A 17,873-nucleotide genomic window follows, 5' to 3' on the forward strand; every position below is an offset into this window, starting at 1 on the left:
ATAAGATGCACACACATTTCCCCTTACTTTTTAGGGCAAAAAATACAGTATATGGGAAAAGAGAACAGACAAGATTTCCCAATGAATAATCCCCCCTCCAGTCCTTCAAGATAACTAGTCCTTCAGACCAACTGAATGCTTGCTTATGAAATCTATGGATTTCATCTATACAACAAACATATATAATCACAATTTATTTTAAAAGTTTTGGAAACATACAGATATTGCCTCTTGGCTATGCAATGAAGGGATAGAACTGTAGATTTTGTGATCATGGTTGTTAACTGCTGTAACTAAAGACATTCTGCATATGGGAAACAGTACAATAGTTGGCACAGTATGTGTTTATGTAAGAAACAAACCCAAGGAAGGAAGATTAGGTACCTGCGCCCCTTTAAAATACCTCTAAATATCCAGGACAAGTACAAAGCACTGTGCCAACTTGGATAAGAGCCCAGATTCCAGTGGCTCATAAGACCTTAAGAAGAGACTGCTGAATCAGGCCACTGGCACCCAGTTCTTACAGAGGCCAACCAGATGCCTGTGGGAAACCAGGGTGCAGGATTGGAGCAGGAGAGCACCATCCCATCCAGTGGTCCTCAGCAACTGGTATTCTAAAGCATTACTGCTGCCATCATGGCTAGCAGTCCTCAAGAGCTCCATCCACCATGAATTTGTCTAATCCTCTTTTAAAGCCACCAAGATTGGTGGCCAACACTGCCTCCTCTGGGAGCAAGTTCCGCTGTGTACTTTCTTTTATCTGTTCTTATCTTAACTTTTGGCAAAAGACGTGAGGTCGCTGTTATGAAATAAATACTGACTAGTGGTAGCAGTAGCAACTGTTGTGTGAAGCCTTGCTCTATATGTTTAGGGGGGGAGGAGGGAAGAACAATGGTTCCTAAGAAGATGTAAAATGTTTGTTTGGCTTTCCCTTCTAGGACTGGATGGCCCAACTAACCTGCGTTTTGTCAATGAGACGGACTCTACTGTGCTGGTGACCTGGAGGCCCCCTCGTAGCCGCATTGCAGGATACCGGCTTACTGTGAGCCTCACAACAGGAGGGCAACCCAAAGAGTTCACCGTGGGGCCCTCAGTCACCAGATACCAGCTGAGGAACTTGCAGCCTGCCTCTGAGTACACTGTGTCCCTAGTGGCTATCAAAGGAGACCAGCAAAGCAACCCGGAAACAGGAATCTTCACCACTTGTAAGCAAGAAGCCATTTTGGATATTGTTTCAGTTATCCTGATATTTCCCAGGCTTATGAAGAGGTTGTGTCTAAAAAGAGAGAGAGAGAAATTTATTAGTATAGAACATGAAGCTGTGTGAGGTTACACGTAGTAAGGTTTGTAGTTGTGTGTGCTGAGATACCTGCTGTCATCAGTGGAGTATAAAAATAATAAATCTGCCAGCTCCTCCCTGTGCCCTAATACTACCAGATCACCTTCCATTAGCATTGGAAATTGCTGCCCATTTTTTACTCCTTTACTCCAGTCTTCCATTGGAACCTCCTTAAGAACAGTAGCTAAGGTGGCCAGTACAAAAGGCAAGGGAGTGAGTCAGGGTCCCTTTCGTTCCTTGGTATTTTGAGCATAGCTTCTGCCTAACACATTTTGGGAATTACTTACCTGTTAGTTGAAGAGAGAGTTCTAAGCTTTGGTTTCATATCATAGCCTGTAGTACTCTGATGACCACAGCGCTTCAAGATCAACCTTGTTGGATACATATTGCCACCTTGCGTGGTGAAATGCAGATTTCTACCACAAGATCCAAAAGCCATCTTGAAGTGCAAGAATCATTATGTGAATTGTCTGACTCTACTGTGATAGACAGAATTAATGGCTGGATGGTCGTCTGTCATGGATGCTTTAGCTGAGTTTGACTAGATGAGCCTTGGGGTTCCTTCTAGTGCTACAGTTCTATGATTCCTATTGCATTTCTTCAAGGGAAATTGTGCCTCACTGAAAATGCCAATCAGAACTGCTTGTGATCCAGCCATCTGAGCATTGCAGATTGGCCATGCAATAGCAGCTCACCTGGGGCTCAGTAAATCTTCTGGTTTTGTTGCCTTCCTGGCATTGCAAAAACAAAGCATACTATAGGTTTCTCCAGCAGCGGCTAGTGTGGTGGGTCAGAGTAGCACACCCAACGCAGGCATCGCTGCAGCTTACCTTATGAGGCTGGGGCAGGGAAGTGGCAAGGTCAGGGTGGAGGTGATGCACTGTTGGAGCCAACTTGCATGCCACAAGTTACGTTGACCTGAGTAAACTCTGCTGGTCACCTGTAGGTGATGTCTCTGCAATTTGTTTTGAGATGAGACTAAAGCTTCAGGCTGATTCCAAAGCTGAGTTGATCAGTGACATAGCACATGTACAAAAGAGCCATATTTGGTTCAGACTTTTAGAATATTTGGCTTAGAAACTTCCTGATCTTAAAACTGCTGCCTTGGTTTTTTATTAGCTGTCTGCTGGCTTGGATCTGTTCCAAGTTAAATGTACCTGATAACCAGGATCTAAGTTACATACTTATTAATACTCTAATATTGCTTCCAGTCCCCCCCCCCCCCCGTAGAGTCATTCAGATGTGGTGTGAAGCTTTCACCAGAAGGAACCAGGGACAGATTTTAGAAGTTGTCACCCTGTCATCTGTGTGGGAGAGATGGACACACTTGGTATATAGGTGTCTTTTTAATATAGCTTTTGATTCCTGGGCAGCTGGCTACATTTTTATACTAGCTCAGCTGGCTCACCAGACCTAACTTTGGAGCCACATCCTAAGTCTATTTAGTTAAGTGCATTTGGGTGTATACTTAAAGTTGCTACTACAAAACAGCCAGTGTGTCTTGCAGACATTCCTTCAGAGGCAGTTAATTAGGGTTTTTTATCCCAAATTGGCAACATTTTACTTGTTTACAGAGGAAGGGAACCCGTTGTTTTGGTAGCCACGTGGTGTTGTTTTCTCTGCTGGGTAGTACTTTGAACTCACTTTGAAGCTGATGTAAATAATGAGATCCCTCTACTTTGCAAACTAGAAGTAATGCACAGTGCTCAGGCCTTATGCCGGCTGCTTCCAGCTTTGCACCCAGGAGCTGGTTTGGGATTCATATGCATTCATACACGTAAACGTGTTTTGTTGGAATGAACCATCTCCTTTGGTTAGCCCATGACCCTGAGGACCAGGTGGCAGGAAGAAGAGTGGCCTGGTTACTATGGCAATGACTAAATCTGCTTTGGCAGGCAAGAGTTGGGATGAAGTGCAAACTCTTTATCCTGGTACTAAAGAGGTGAGCCTGGCCTACTGAGCGCCGGGTGGGCTCAGCTGCTGGGATGGCTGCCTCCCTGGGCTGTCACAAGAACTCTCCTCCTCATGGGAAAGAAAGGAGGTGGTGGCAGGCATGGTAATAATGGTTGCAAAACAAAGTGGGGATAGGAAGGCCAAGGAGGAGGAAGTAGGGATAGCGGAGAAACGTCGGGATAGCGGAGAAACGGCAGAGAAGTCTCCGCTGTCCCGGGGGCTTTTAAAATGCTGGGGGACGGCAGCGAAGGTTTCGCTGCCGCCCACCAGCATTTTAAAATCGCCCCGGGACAGCGGAGGCTTCTCTGCTGCCCGCCAGCATTTTTAAATCGCCCCGGGACAGCGGAGAAGTCTCCGCTGTCCCGGGGGCTTTTAAAATGCTGGCGGTCGGTAGCAAAGCCCTCCTGTCCCCGGAGCTTGTGGGGCAGGAGGTGGGGAGAAGGGCTTTTCTTCCCACCGCCAGCCTTCAGAACAGCCTTCTGAAGGCTGGCGGTGGGGAAAAAGCCCTTGTCCCCCCCCCCAGCCTTCAGAAGAGGTCGGGGGACAGACTGTCCCCGGACCTGGTCTGAAGGCGGTTTCCATAGGAACGCATTGATTGATTTTCAATGCATTCCTATGGGAAACCGTGCTTCACAAGACGAAAAACTTGCAAGAAGAAAAAGCTTGCGGAACGAATTAATTTCGTCTTGCGAGGCACCACTGTATGAGGCAAAAAATAAAATACAGTTCATGGCAAGCTGGCATCTCTAAGTGTCGTGATATTGTTTAAATGGGAGCTCTTTTTGTGATTTCATCTTACAGTACAGCCCTCAGGCTCTGTTCCTCACTATACCACTGAAGTGACAGAAACATCTATTGTTATTACCTGGACACCAGCTCCACGAATTGGGTTTAAGGTAAGAAAACAGCCACAAATTCCCACCCTACCAGTACTTCAGGTATCACTTAAACAGACATGAAAACCAATCTACCTCAGCAGGGAGAGAGACCCCTGGTTCAAAAGGGCTTATTACAACTAATGGCTCATGGCTATTTGACAACTTGTAGTAGCAATTGGTGCACTGGCTGAACGTCATTTTGTTTTAAGCCTGATGTAACAGAGTAGAAGTTAAAGGAGGTGGCATTCGTTCAGAGGTTCCTGGAGCAGCTACAAACATTTGTTTATAACTTATAAAATCCACAGTTAAAAGTGGTTTGAATGTAATCTCCTAAGCAGCTAATAAAGAAGCAAAAATTAACAAGAAAACACACACACACACACACACACAGCATCCTGATGAAATGAAGTTGTGAAAATGTTGTCTAGCATATGTTATCCTACTAATGTGGCATTGGTGCAAAAATGGAACCTTGCTCCAGCGTGCATAAGATTTCATGTTTGTTGTTAATCATTCTTAGTTCTGGTAGTTCTTGTGCCAAAAAAAAAAAAAAAGTCCAGGCTGTGTTTCAAGAAAACTCTTAGATCTGAGCCCAGAATGAACAATTCTACAGCGCATAAAATTGCTTAATAGAAATAATTAAACATTTCCAAACTTGGTATTTCATTTGGTTGCAGATAGAGTTGTTGTGGGTTTTTTTGACAGAGTGGTTAAGAAGCCAAGGGAGAAGGGGCAGCAGAGGCAAGATGCTAGGAATGGAGAGTCAGCAGAGAAACCACAGAACTAGAGCCACAGAACTCTTTCCCTTTTCCTCCCTGCTTTAGTCTCTAGCATGAGCAACTATGAGTGCCTGTCAATTTCAAAAGGTTTCTCTGCAATACTGAGGGCTAGATATCTACTTTTCTGAAATGAAAGCCTGAAGTTCTCAGAAAGCTCGGGTTCCACTATGCATATATCTTTGCAGAATTCAACTCCTCATAGTTTTGATCATCCACATTAAGCTATACTGGTGTTCTTCCCAGGAGTACATACTACAGCAGCTATTGTTAGCTGTGAATAATTCTTCATTCTTTTCCTTCTGCAGCTGGGTGTGCGACCAAGCCAAGGTGGAGAAGCTCCAAGGGAGGTCATCTCTGAGTCCGGGAGCATTGTCATCTCGGGTCTGACTCCTGGGGTGCATTACGACTACACCATCACAGTACTCATGGATGGTCAAGAGAGGATCACACCCATCACCAAGACAATAGTTACACGTATGACATATTTTAACTATCACATAATGAACACTGCTTTTTTAGGCCAAAGATCCCAAAGTCATTATCCCCCACAGAAGTCTGTGGAATTATCTTGGAGTGGTTTCTTTGTAAAACAAATCAGGCAGATTTGAGCCAGTATATGTGGAAGAGGGGGTAGCACAAGTGTATTCCTACCACAGACAAGACTTGTTTCCGGCTAACCTGGGCCTGGTACATCCTGACACCTCCAGCAGACCAGCCCATAAGGATCAGACTGCCATGAGGTGCTGCTGGACTTTGGTAGCCCACAGCATGTCATGGCTAGCTTAGAGAGCAGGGATCAGTTCATGACCCAGAGAAAATAGTGTAAGTTGGAAGAATAGCTCTTGGAAGAACCTTTTGATGCTCAGGTTTTATATTTCCAGGTGGCTTTGGTGGTGCAAAATGCCTTCCATCAGCTTCAGCTGCTGGCCCCACCACTCCTACCCTATATGCACAGGGATATATTTGTGTTGTCTCTGCTCTGGTAACCTCTAGGTTAGGTTACTGTAATGGGGCTGCCTTTGAAGATGTTTCAGAAACTGCAAATGTTGGGGAATTCTGCAACCAGGTTGCTCATGATGGTCTGAGCACAGAACATCAATCCTGGCCTGTGTGCAGTGGCTGCCAGATGGTTTACTGGCCCAATTCAAAATGCTGGTTTTTACCTTTAAAGCCATATGCAGTTTAGGACCCAATGCTTCAAGGACTGTCTTTCCCCACATAATCTAATCTGCACCCTGCATTCCAAGGGAGGTGCAGAGGGTGGCAGCGCGAGAATAGACTTTATCTGTGGTCTTGGATCTTAACTTTCTGCTTCTCTTTTAGTGGGGTGGAGTTTGAGTCTATTCTATTTATATGTATGTAGTTTGGGCTGTTTTATCATTGTTTTTAATGTTTTTTGTAAGTCACGTTGAGTTTCATTTTTGAAAAAAGCAACTAATACTGAAAACTCTTTCTGTTGCCGATCTAGTGAAATCTTAAAACAATGATTTTGCTACTTACAGCTCTGTCACCACCAACCAACTTGGAACTTGATTCCAACCCCAAAACTGGAATCCTCACTGTCTCGTGGGAAAGAAGCACATCTCCAGGTATTTATATTGTGCACGGCTAGGAACTGCCCTTTTGACTGTGCAGCACTGTGGATCCTCAGCAATCCTGCTCATCTACTTGCTTGGTTTATACCAAGATGAGCTGTCATTTTGGGCATTGATAACCAGATACTGGATACATCTGTTAAAGTGCCATTTCTAGTACAGAGGGAAAGGAGGGCATTTTGAAAAAGAATAGCACCACTGAAATCTGCCCACTAAGAAAACAAGGAGGGTCAGAATATGGTAACTCTTCTACAACGTATTGAATTTCTTTGTGAATGCCCCCCTCAAAGCTATCAAACACCTTTAAAAGGTTGTCTTTCACAAGATTTGTGTTAAAAATAATGTCTTTAGCAGAAAAATGGAAAATTAACATAAGTCTACAAATGGAAACATCAGAATGCTTCATACTTGCCCCACATTCTGTGAAAACAATTATGTGTCACAGGCAATTGGAGGGGACCTTCTTGCTGTCAGATTTCCAGGTTTTGCGACCATTTCACATCTTTAAATAGCTGTGCTCCTGTCCAGTTTTAAGGAAGCACAGTATAAGTGCCAACTAATCCCCTTACTTCTGTGCTTTAGATGTAACTGGATACAGAATTACTACTGTCCCTACAAATGGACAACAAGGTTTCACTCTAGAGGAAGAGGTTGATGCTGAACAGACATCCTGCACCTTTGAAAATCTGAGTCCTGGAGTGGAATACAATGTCAGTGTTTACACAGTCAAAGATGACCAGGAGAGCTCGCCCATCTTTGAAACCATCACACAAGGTAAAATTTAAAAACTGAGCAGCAGATTTGACAAATTTCACAGGGAGCCGTCCTATAAATCTCTGTACTTATGAAAGCTGTACCTGAAGATCTTTCGGTGAAGATTTTTCATTGGTTGTGTGTATGTTTATTCATAAATAAATCCTGCTCATTTCAGTGCGATTTACTTCTAATTAGGATCACAGCCCTGGACACCAAGACAAACATACTTGCTCATTCCATATGGTTTTTATACTATTGTCTTATTTTGTATAGGTATACAACAGTGGTGAGCAGAATGGTCTTGGATTCGCTGCCTCTGACTCAGGGGAAATGGATCACTAAACATTTTGATTTATTCATATGTTACATTTTGTGTGGGTTTCTGTGTTGCTGTATCAAATCTAGACAAACCAGATCAAGCGCCAGTTAATAATGGTCAGAGGTGTGAAGAATATTTTACAAAATAAGGTTCTTATTTGTTCAGGTGACATTGCCCATTGAAAATCAACAGTGCTTGAGGTTTAGAAAGATTCTGGTGGAGGACCAATGTTCTCTGCTCACTCAAGAGTCAAGTGTACCGTCTCTGTATTGAGCTGTTGCCATGCTGATCCCAGATATCATGAAATACAAAATGAGCAAGTTGATCCAGTTGACCCCTAGTAAAATATTAAGCCTTCATCTGTGTTTACTCAGATGTTAGCCCTGCTGTATTAACAGTGAGACTTGCTCACAGGTAAATGTGCATATGATTGCAGCTATAGACCAAGAAAAAGTATCTCTTTGCTCTTTTTTATGCTCAGAAGTATGTGTTGTGACTGAAAATGTACACCCTGCCCTTCTTCTGTTGTAGAAGATGATGGTCTGGGATGTCTCAGTCTAGCCTTGTGCTTGTAGTGCTGTAAAACCCCAAACCTGTCATTATGGGATTTTGTCTTATCCCCCCCCCCATGGCTCCCAGCTCCCATGTTTCACAGATGCTTGCCATTAACACTGCTTGGCATTTCTGTGCTCTTGTTGAGTCTCTCTTTGCTCCTATGGGCAACTAACACCCTGGTTTGAGTTAATTCAACAATCAGGTCCTTAACCCAATGCCACTTTCTAACACAAAGAAGCACTGGGGGGAAACTTTTTGTATGTCTTTAGTGCTTTCTTTACAGGTGATATGGTAAGCATATCCCACAAAGATAAGTGGTTATTTGCTAGAAAATTGATACTTTCTTTTTCAGTTCTGCTCAATGGTTTTCCATAACAGAATGGAAAAAGGTTCTGAAGTTATTAAACCACTGTTTTGCACCAGATGTAGACCACCTTTGAAAGATTCCTTATCAATTTAAGAATTGTATACTCCTCCCACCAAAGAAAACATAAAACACACATTTGCCCTAAAACAGGCTCTGTCCCTTTCCCCATCCTTCCCACCCCTCTATAGTATAGTAGCACATAACATATTTTATGTAAGCGCCTCAAAACTCTGCTTACATTCAAAGACAAAGTGAGGTAGGACTCTATTCCTAGAGTGATCTATCAACCAGCTTTGCTACAGCTGTTGCTCATAAGTCTTTCTTGGCCTTAGAAATTGCCTGTTGAATAATCACCAGGCTGTGTAATATATACTGTATGTAGGGCTGGATGTACAAAATCAATATTTTGCTTCAGGGTGATTAGCCCATGAAAACAATTTCAGGTAAAGGAACATGTCTCATTCATTACTTAGACTAGAACCCCTTGCCATTTTTAACTTCACAAATGACAATTCTGTAAGGATGGCATGTTTTATGTTTCAGACTGCTGTACTGTACACAGTTACCTGGTGGGATTAACTCCGAGTAGGATTATGTTTCAATCTTTCTAAAAGTTTGCACTCAGAAAAGAATGGCTTTGTTAGATACTGAAGTTGATAGGAGTGAACGCCTGTAGTGCAGGTCAAAAAAGCAGGCATGAAAGAAGCAATATTAGTCCCGTTACGATAATAATAATTTATTATTTATACCCCGCCCATCTGGCTGGGTTTCCCCAGCCACGCTAATGAATCCGTTAAAAGTGTTTGAGCCACTTGATCACCATCCTTAGCCGCTCTTTTTTTAAAGTGTCTTCTCGGTTGTGTACTGGTTGGCAACTTCCCCCACCCGTAAGTCTACAGCCTTCTGGTCTGTGACATGACGCATAGAAACGGTTTCCTCCCCACTTGATCCTAATTGAAAGTAGAATATTTAACCAAGGCAATTGTTTTTGAGTAATACTGCATCTGGCAAAACAATCTTGAACCTGATTATCTGTGTGGAACATGTATAACCCAGGCAAGCTGTCATTAACCACTAATGATTTGTACATGGAAAACTTGGTACGGGCAAGCATATGTGTTAGTTGGAGAAGCAAACTTTTAAGACTGTGGGGCTCAAGCGTTGGTTGACAGGGTCTCATACCTTCCTGCCAATTTGATTCCCCCCGCCCGCCAGAGATGGGCTCCTTTGTTGTTTTACATTATGCTGGAGCAGGTGCCATTTTGCTCCATCCTAAAAACATATTTGCTGGTAGAGTGTTTCATGAGAATTGGCTGCAAATCCTGCAGAACATCTCTAATGACATTCAGAAGAGATGTTTTGCAGGTATTGTAAGAGGGTTTAGCTATCTAACCCGTTGCTGTACGTTGTAAATGCTGGACTCGCTTTTCGTAGGGAAATATCACATATCACCGTAAATACTTCGCTAGTTCTTCACTTTTAATTCACTGCTGAATTCACTGATGATCACTGCTTTTTCTCTCTCTTCCTTCTTGTTGTATTTTGCCTCCGTTTGTCTTTGGCTCCCTGTTTTGCTCTGTAACACAATAGAGGTGCCCCACCTCACTGACTTAAGCTTTGTCGACGTAACTGATACAAGCATCGGCCTGAGGTGGACCCCACTAAATGCCTCCACCATTATTGGCTACCGCATCACAGTAGCTGCAGCAGGAGAAAGTGTCCCCATTTCTGAAGATTTTGTCGACTCTTCAGAGGGACACTATACGGTCACAGGCTTGGAGCCGGGCATTGATTATGAGATCAGCGTAATCACACTCATTAATGGCGGAGAGAGTGCCCCTGCTACGCTGACTCAGCAAACTGGTGATTGTTGAAGACCTCCTGTGTTGAGAGGACTGTTTCATGCTGTCACTAGCTGCTTGGACGACTGGTTTTCTCAGGGGAGAAATGGGCCTCTTGCTTTGTTTAGGCAGAGGTGGCCAGGGGACATTTTTGGAAGTTCAATGGGAACAGATATACAGCATTATACACATAATTTCCTTTTAGCATTTCCACCAGTTTGAGGTTGAATCTTGCATCTCAATACCAGGTTGCCAAATCTTGCCAAATTCTCAGGGGATGATAATTTATTTGGCTTTTGCAATTCTATCTCCTAATGTTTTGTGGATAGAAAACATTTCTCTTTAACATTTCTTCTCACAGCTTTATTATCATTTCACAGTGCATATCTGAGCTGGGCTTGAACCCACATCTCAGAAGTTTCAGAACCTATGTGATGGGTTTCCCCATTGGCTTTCCTAGCCACAATAGAGATAAATGGAATCATCCAAATACAGAAGCAATATCTTGGAGTCCATTGTCCTAATCCTCACTTAGTGGCCCAAGTGTTCAAGTGATTTCCCCAAAATGGTCTGGGGAAGAAGGCATCCTCCAATCACGCTAGTGACAGGCATGGCAGTCTTTGAAACCTCTGTAGTGCATGTACAGAAAGTGACCTGGGAGTTTGTTTTGCATGGAAAGACTAGTATGTTCACCTTAGTTGGGTAAGGCTTTATAACCTTTTCCTATGTAAGTAGTTGTAGAGTCCTAGAGACTTCACAGCTATTGTTCATCCTCCCATCTGTATGCATGTTAGTGTTATGGAAGTGGTGCCTTTTCCCATCTCTGAGCTGCTGTAGAGCACATTGGGCCTCTCTGATTTGAGATGGATTGCAAGATCCAAAAGACAACAATACAGGAACTCACTGCTTGTCTTTTTTTCTTTTTTTTAAAAAGTAGTATTATGGAATACATTTGGAATCCATAACGGTTTTGCTGAGAGGTTAAAGGTGCTTTACATCAGCTTTAACTGTGTAGTGAAAGATTGAAAGATTACTGCAGTTTACTTTCGTGGAATGAAACATAGTTCAGTAGTACATTTGCATGGGTTTGATTTTGTAATGGATTCCTCCCCCCCCTCTTTTTTTGCATGGGATTGTTTGTATATTTTTGAAACACTATTGAATCGAATTCCGGTGCTTCTAAAATTACTGAAAATATTGTCCTTTAACCTCAGCTGTCCCTCCTCCCACTGACCTGCGTTTTACCAATGTGGGCCATGACACTATAAGAGTAACTTGGACTCCACCAACATCCATTGAACTGACCAACTTCCTCGTTCGTTTCTCACCTGTGAAGAAAGAGGAGGATGTTGCAGAGCTGTCTATCTCACCATCTGACAATGCAGTGGTTTTAACAAGTAAGAAACTGATTCATTGATACGTTTTATCCAGTCATCAAACTGATATGATTTGATATTGGAATTGGTAGACTTTGGGGGAGTGTGTGGGGAGATGATTGGCTAGACGTCTACTTTAGACTCTTGCTGTCACTCTCTATCTGCATTTTCTATGGCTATTTTTCATTTGTTTCCCCCTCAATTCACCAAATCTCATTTTGATGGCCTCTATTTCATTTTTCTCTTTGTAGTTACTACTTTAAACTCTATGCAAAAAGTCTTATGAGGAAATCATGTACTGGAAGAAACATGTTGTATTAAATTATAAATACACAGTCGGGTAGCCCTGAAAAATTATGTTTCTGTTTGTTTGGAATTTATCCATCCCACAATAGAATATGAGCTCTGTCACCAGTACCTAAGTCCTGGTAGGCCAACAGTACATGACACATCTGACCCAGCCTAAACTCTCCGAAATGCTCTTAGGTTAAACATTTTCACATCTCTCCCAGACAGTGAAAATGAATGTCAGAATTAAAGAGTTGGTGCCATTTGTACTACACAATTTGCCAAGGCCTTGGTAGAATAAATTAAAGAGTTTTGTTGATGGAAGTAGATATGGAAACAATACAAGCTTCAGAGCAGTAAAGAATATGGAAATTCTACCTGGAAATGCTTTGTGAATAAATGACAATAGGCAAAACTGTCAGAGAGTGAGAAACTTTTTTGTAGGCTGGAAAGATCCATTGGGGGGGGGGGGACCAGCTTTTTTCCCAACATATAATGCTGCATGCTCAGGTAATGTAACATTTAGAACTTTGCTAAACAAAATAGCTGGAAATGACCATTTTTGTTTAGCAAAGGAGCTCTGCTGGGAAAAAGCTGAGATTTGCAATTGTTTCTAGAGAAATTTAAATATCCTAAATCACTGCTGTTTTAACTCTTCAGATCTTCTCCCTGGCACTGTGTATTTGATCAGGGTTTACAGTGTATATGAACAACGTGAGAGTAAACCTCTGAGCGGAGAGCAGAAAACAGGTCTGTAGTATGACAAATATTGAAAATGTCTTCACTTTCTTTCTACTAGTTTTATTTCAAACGAGATTTGTGTGGTAGCAATTTATTAAGATTGTTCTGCTATTTCAGTTGTTCAAAAATATTAAGGATTTTGAATTTTTTTGTGTAGATTTTGCTTTACAAATTGGTCTTAGCAAGCCAATTTTAGAAAGAACTATCATGCCATGATGGCTCTGTTGAAGTTGGTCCAATACAATTTCATAACTTCAGGACTCCACATTCATAGCCCTATCCGCTGTTGTTATTCCTCCCCCTTTCAGTGGAGGAAGGGTTTGGTGTTTGAACAACCTATTATGGCCCACATCTTTAAGAGCTGTGGTTGATGGGACTTTGGTTTGTCTGAATGTTTCCTATCTATTTTAATATACATCCAATGTATATGCATGCTTTTTCTACAAAAAACGACATTGACTTTACTGTTCAGCTGGTTTAAATCTCCTTTATTTTCCTATGAAAATAGGTCTTGATTCCCCAACTGGGCTTGATTTCTCAGAAATAACAGCCCATTCTTTCACCGTCCATTGGATTGCTCCTCGTGCCACCATCACTGGGTACAAAATACGCCATTCCCTTGAGCAAGGGGGAAGCAGACCCAAAGAAGTCCGTATTGCTCCATCTCGCAATTCCATCACACTCACTGACCTGGTTCCAGGGTCTGAGTATGTGGTGAGCATTTCTGCATTCAATGGCAAAGAGGAGAGCTTGCCTTTGATGGGACAGCAAAGTACAGGTAAGACCTAGACAAGGAAAATAAAAGACAGCTTTTAAGTTCTTGAGACCAGGTCACAGAGTTAATTGAAATGGAACACATAATATCAGATATCTCCCTTCTTGGGCTTTGTGGCCCAATTCCTCTAACAGCTCAGGGGAAGAAATCGAGTCAAGAAATTTCACAACGGATTGCAAGTGAGGCATTGACCATATAACAGTAAGAACCTACAGGTTTACTGGATGGCTTTGGATGGCAGCTCAAGAGTTATAGGGATCATTCTCAGTTTTATTCTGCTTCTGCTACTCAGGGAGTTGTGGAAGGGACTGCAGCCAACTGCTAGGAACCCAGTCAAGGCCTCTCTTCATCCTTTCTGAGATTTCCTCAGGCACATTTTCAGCCCTATCAGTGTGGCCTCCAGAACTAGAAAGTTTTGGCAGATGTTAAGAAAAGACGAGAAAACAGAACTAAACAATATGCAGCATATGTACACGATGCTGAAAGCAGCAGCTTTGTGTCCCTTGCTCCTCCCAGAAACATGGAGGCAAAATCTGTGACATTGTATAGAGTTTCCCAATCCCTTCATGTGTAGGTAGAGACACACGCAGCACAGTGATTTTTCAAGTTGCTGCATTTTTGAAAAAACAGCATTTCTGGAGAAAGTAGAAGAGAGTAAGCAGGACTTATAGCAGAGCCAGCTCTACAATTGGTGCACTGAGGTGGCAGCCTCAGGCAGCAGAAACCTCCAAGGCGGCAGCCCCACCAGGGCCCCTCTGTCGCTGGTGCAGAAGCAGCGCCAGTATCGGCACCGATTTCAGATGGAATTGTGGGAGATCATGTGGAGCATGCAAAGATATCTTATGATTTCGGCCAGATCTTGCTTGAAATTGATGCCAATGCCCGGGTCACTTCTCTGCCAGCAGCAGAGGTGGCAGGGCAGGTGGAGAAGTGGTGGCAGCAGTGGCAGGGCATTTGCCTCAAGCGGTGAAACAGGACATGCCACCCCCAACTTTCAGTGACTTTCAGTGTTTTATATTGTCTGCTTTGGGCCATAGGTTTTCAAAGTGCTGAATATCACAAGTCCAGTACCCAATTCCATGGATTCTTGGTACAATCACAGAGTCAAAACCCAATTGAAGATTCAGATATGGGTTTAAATGGCAGCTTTCTAGTGGGCTTGCAGGGTGGTGCTTGGCTAGCTACTTTCCTTCAGAATTATTTCCGCTCCAATAAACTGCAAGCGCTAGTGATGCATCTCAGAGGGGGAATACAATGATGAAACATTGCCTGCCTTGGAACCAGTGCAGAATATACCGTATTTTTTGCACCATAACACTCATTTTTTTCCTCCTGGAAAGTAAGGGGAAATGTCTGTGCGTGTTATGGAGGGAATGCCTACGGGTGGCATGCCTATGGATTTTCCTCCTCTAAAAACTATGTGTGTGTTATGGTCGGGTGCGTGTTATAGAGCGAAAAATACGGGTAGTTCTAAAATACTACCTTGTCTAGAAAGATGTCTCCAAAAGGAATCTAAAAGCTTTACTGGGCAGTTGCACTGTACAGTATGACATGTGAACTGAGAGGATGTGGAATATTCCCAATTTTCCCTTTCTTAAACCCCCCCGTCTAGTTTCTGACGTTCCAAGAGATCTGCATGTCACTCCCACTGGCCCCACCAGCCTGGTCATCACCTGGGAGGCTCCTGCCGTTACTGTCCGATACTACAGGATCACATATGGCGAAACAGGTCAGTGCTAGATGGTCTTAATACCTCGTATTAGAAGTTAAAGCAAGACTCTGGAGGCAAGGTTTTAAGTGACTTAAGAACACTGCAACACTTTGAATGACTGCTGTGGCTCTGATAGACACTGGATAATTACAATTCAAATACAAGTTAGAAGGGAGGTAAAAGGGATCAGAGCTACTGGCTCAGCCCTGACAGCTGCATGTTCAAGGGAAAGGGGTTGATGCTTACACGGAGCATCTTGTGGGTATCAAACCCCTTTCACACTAACGCTAAAAAGATGAATGTCAGTGGTGGGGGCTGTATATGTGTGGGAGGGGACATTTGTGTACCCCTTAATTTGAAAGTATTGAAAACTTAACATTTGAGAGGACTTTTTCTGCACCTGTTGGTCTGTCATCATTATACACAATATTAATTGGTACTAAACACAACCTGAGACAGTTATCTTCATGGGTTTCCCAAAGGCAGTCCCACACCATGCGCATTACAAGGATCTAATTTAGGCATCCTGGTGGCATTAATTGCCATGGGGGGATTGTAATGCTACTTTCTATGTATTTTATACATGATTGTTTTATTGCTTGTTAATTTTTCTGCAAATTGCTTTGAACCCTTTTTGGGGATAAAGACCATTTGCAAATTTAGTTATTAAATTTGATCTGCATGTCACTCCCACTGGCCCCACCAGCTTGGTCATCACCTGGGACAGGAGTGCCAAATTGAATAAAATAATGGATCACTTGATGTGGTGCACACACACCATTTGAATGGCAATGCCCATCAACTTCAGAGGGCAAATATTTTAGGGGGGCCCAAGACCCTTGGCTCCTAGGTGTTGGCAGGATAGCTCATTTGGTAGAGCATGAGACTCTTGATCTCAGGGTGGTGGGTTTGAGCCCCATGTTGGGCAAAATAATTCTGCATTGCAGGGGGTTGGACTAGATGAACCTCATGGTCCCTTCCAACCCCGCATTCCATGATTCTATGTCCTACCACCATTGTCATTTTTAACAACAGCTGTGAGCTTTTGACCATCTTGTGCTATTGCTCATAGGTGGCAGTGGGCCTGTTCAAGAGTTCACTGTACCTGGACATGTCTCCACTGCAACGATCCCTGGACTTAAGCCTGGAACAGACTATACCATCACTGTGTATGCAGTCACTGGACGTGGAGACAGTCCTGCCAGCAGCAAACCAGTCACTGTCGACTACAGAATAGGTAAGACCAGGATAAATGGACATTTAAGAACTATTTATTCCATCTGCTCACTTTTTTTTTTTAAGGGTGGGAGAGCAAACCAAATTATTCACCCCACTGGCTTAATTCAACAATTCTGTCCATCATGCAAAAAGACTTCTAACCCATTTAAAACACTTGCATCTTGCTTTTTGATGAGCTTGAGATTGCTGGCAAAAACTATGGCTTTGTTTTCTACAACTCCTTGATTTACATGAGGATGGCAACACAACAGTGCTTTCCATTTGTTTGAATCCAAATCCGTTGCAAATGTGGCAGGCAGTAAATGTTGGCGTTCTTATTCATCTAGTTTAGCACTCGCTTCCAACACTGGCCAGTCAAATGCATCTGGAAGACCAATCCCCAAAGGAGAAGGGCAGCAGTGGCCCCTTGTCTGCTTCCACATGTGAAATTTCACTATGTTGTGGTCATGTGAAGCCTCTATTCAATTATTGTAGAGCATGGGAGAGGCTTACACGGGATAGGTGAGGTTGAGTGGGTGGAGCCAAAGGAAAGCGCAGCATCAGTGATTTGGCAGAGGAGCAAAAATTTAGGTCCCTCATGGTGGCAATCCATGGTTTTAAGGAGTATGCTTGCTTCCCAAAGTGGCTAACACAGCCGTGGATTAAAGCAATATTATGCTCAACCATATATATTAATTTTGTTAATATGCATTTTTGAAAGATTTATACCCCACCTTCCCAAAAATGAAGTTCTCAGAAAAAAACCCTTCTAAAAATATAACATAAGGTAGCATAAAATGAAGTAAAGTGGAACAAATAAATCACATAAAATATTTAAAATTTAGCAGCACCAGTATAAAACGACAAATTAAGCATCAGTGCAAAAGCTAAAATGATAAAGTAACAAATAAAGTCTCAGGAGCAATAGCTGTTGAATCATTCAGTTATAGGTTAAATAAAATCTTAGCCTGAACAGGCCAAGCCTGAGGCAGGCTTCCCGTGGAAAGAGTGTTCCAGAGTTGGGGTCCATAATAGAGCTGTTTTGGGGGTAGCCACCCATCTCCCTTCTGATGGTGAAGATAAAGGCCTATAATGATTATCATAGTTGGCACACAGGTTCAAATTTGCCATAACATTTTTGTGTGTGGAGAAAAATCGTAGAAGGAGTAATGTATATATATTCCATTATTTAATTCCCCTTATCTGCTAAAATCCCAAGATCTAGCTTGCAGACCAAAATATTAACACTTTCAAATAGCGCTTTTAGCTGATTTCCCCCTCTCCCACTTTCTTCACCCCAACTTTCTTATCTACAGTTTTTGAATGCTTGTTCCCCAAGACCACATCATGGAGAAACAAGGCTCTGGTGTTATCACTGCAGG

The 17,873-nt window shown here is 42.7% G+C and overlaps 1 protein-coding gene across 8 annotated transcripts in view; it reads left to right on the top strand.

Moving 5' to 3' along the window:
- Window positions 1-17,873, top strand: part of FN1 (fibronectin 1) — a 71,011-nt gene that overhangs the window by 33,484 nt on the left and 19,654 nt on the right. For 4 of the 8 annotated variants that reach the window (XM_081892627.1, XM_081892628.1, XM_081892629.1 and 1 more), the window contains exons 20-30: window positions 939-1,205; window positions 4,094-4,188; window positions 5,255-5,423; window positions 6,452-6,538; window positions 7,127-7,318; window positions 10,132-10,404; window positions 11,597-11,779; window positions 12,707-12,796; window positions 13,296-13,565; window positions 15,175-15,291; window positions 16,346-16,510. In XM_081892627.1, the coding sequence (XP_081748753.1) occupies window positions 939-1,205; window positions 4,094-4,188; window positions 5,255-5,423; window positions 6,452-6,538; window positions 7,127-7,318; window positions 10,132-10,404; window positions 11,597-11,779; window positions 12,707-12,796; window positions 13,296-13,565; window positions 15,175-15,291; window positions 16,346-16,510 (1,908 nt within the window). The remainder of the gene's footprint in view (window positions 1-938; window positions 1,206-4,093; window positions 4,189-5,254; window positions 5,424-6,451; window positions 6,539-7,126; window positions 7,319-10,131; window positions 10,405-11,596; window positions 11,780-12,706; window positions 12,797-13,295; window positions 13,566-15,174; window positions 15,292-16,345; window positions 16,511-17,873) is intronic. The other 4 variants (XM_081892630.1, XM_081892633.1, XM_081892631.1 and 1 more) reach the window with 1 other exon arrangement.

Source organism: Podarcis melisellensis, assembly GCF_964234715.1.
Source record: "Podarcis melisellensis genome assembly, chromosome: 1".
NCBI classification, from domain to species: Eukaryota; Metazoa; Chordata; class Lepidosauria; order Squamata; family Lacertidae; genus Podarcis; species Podarcis melisellensis.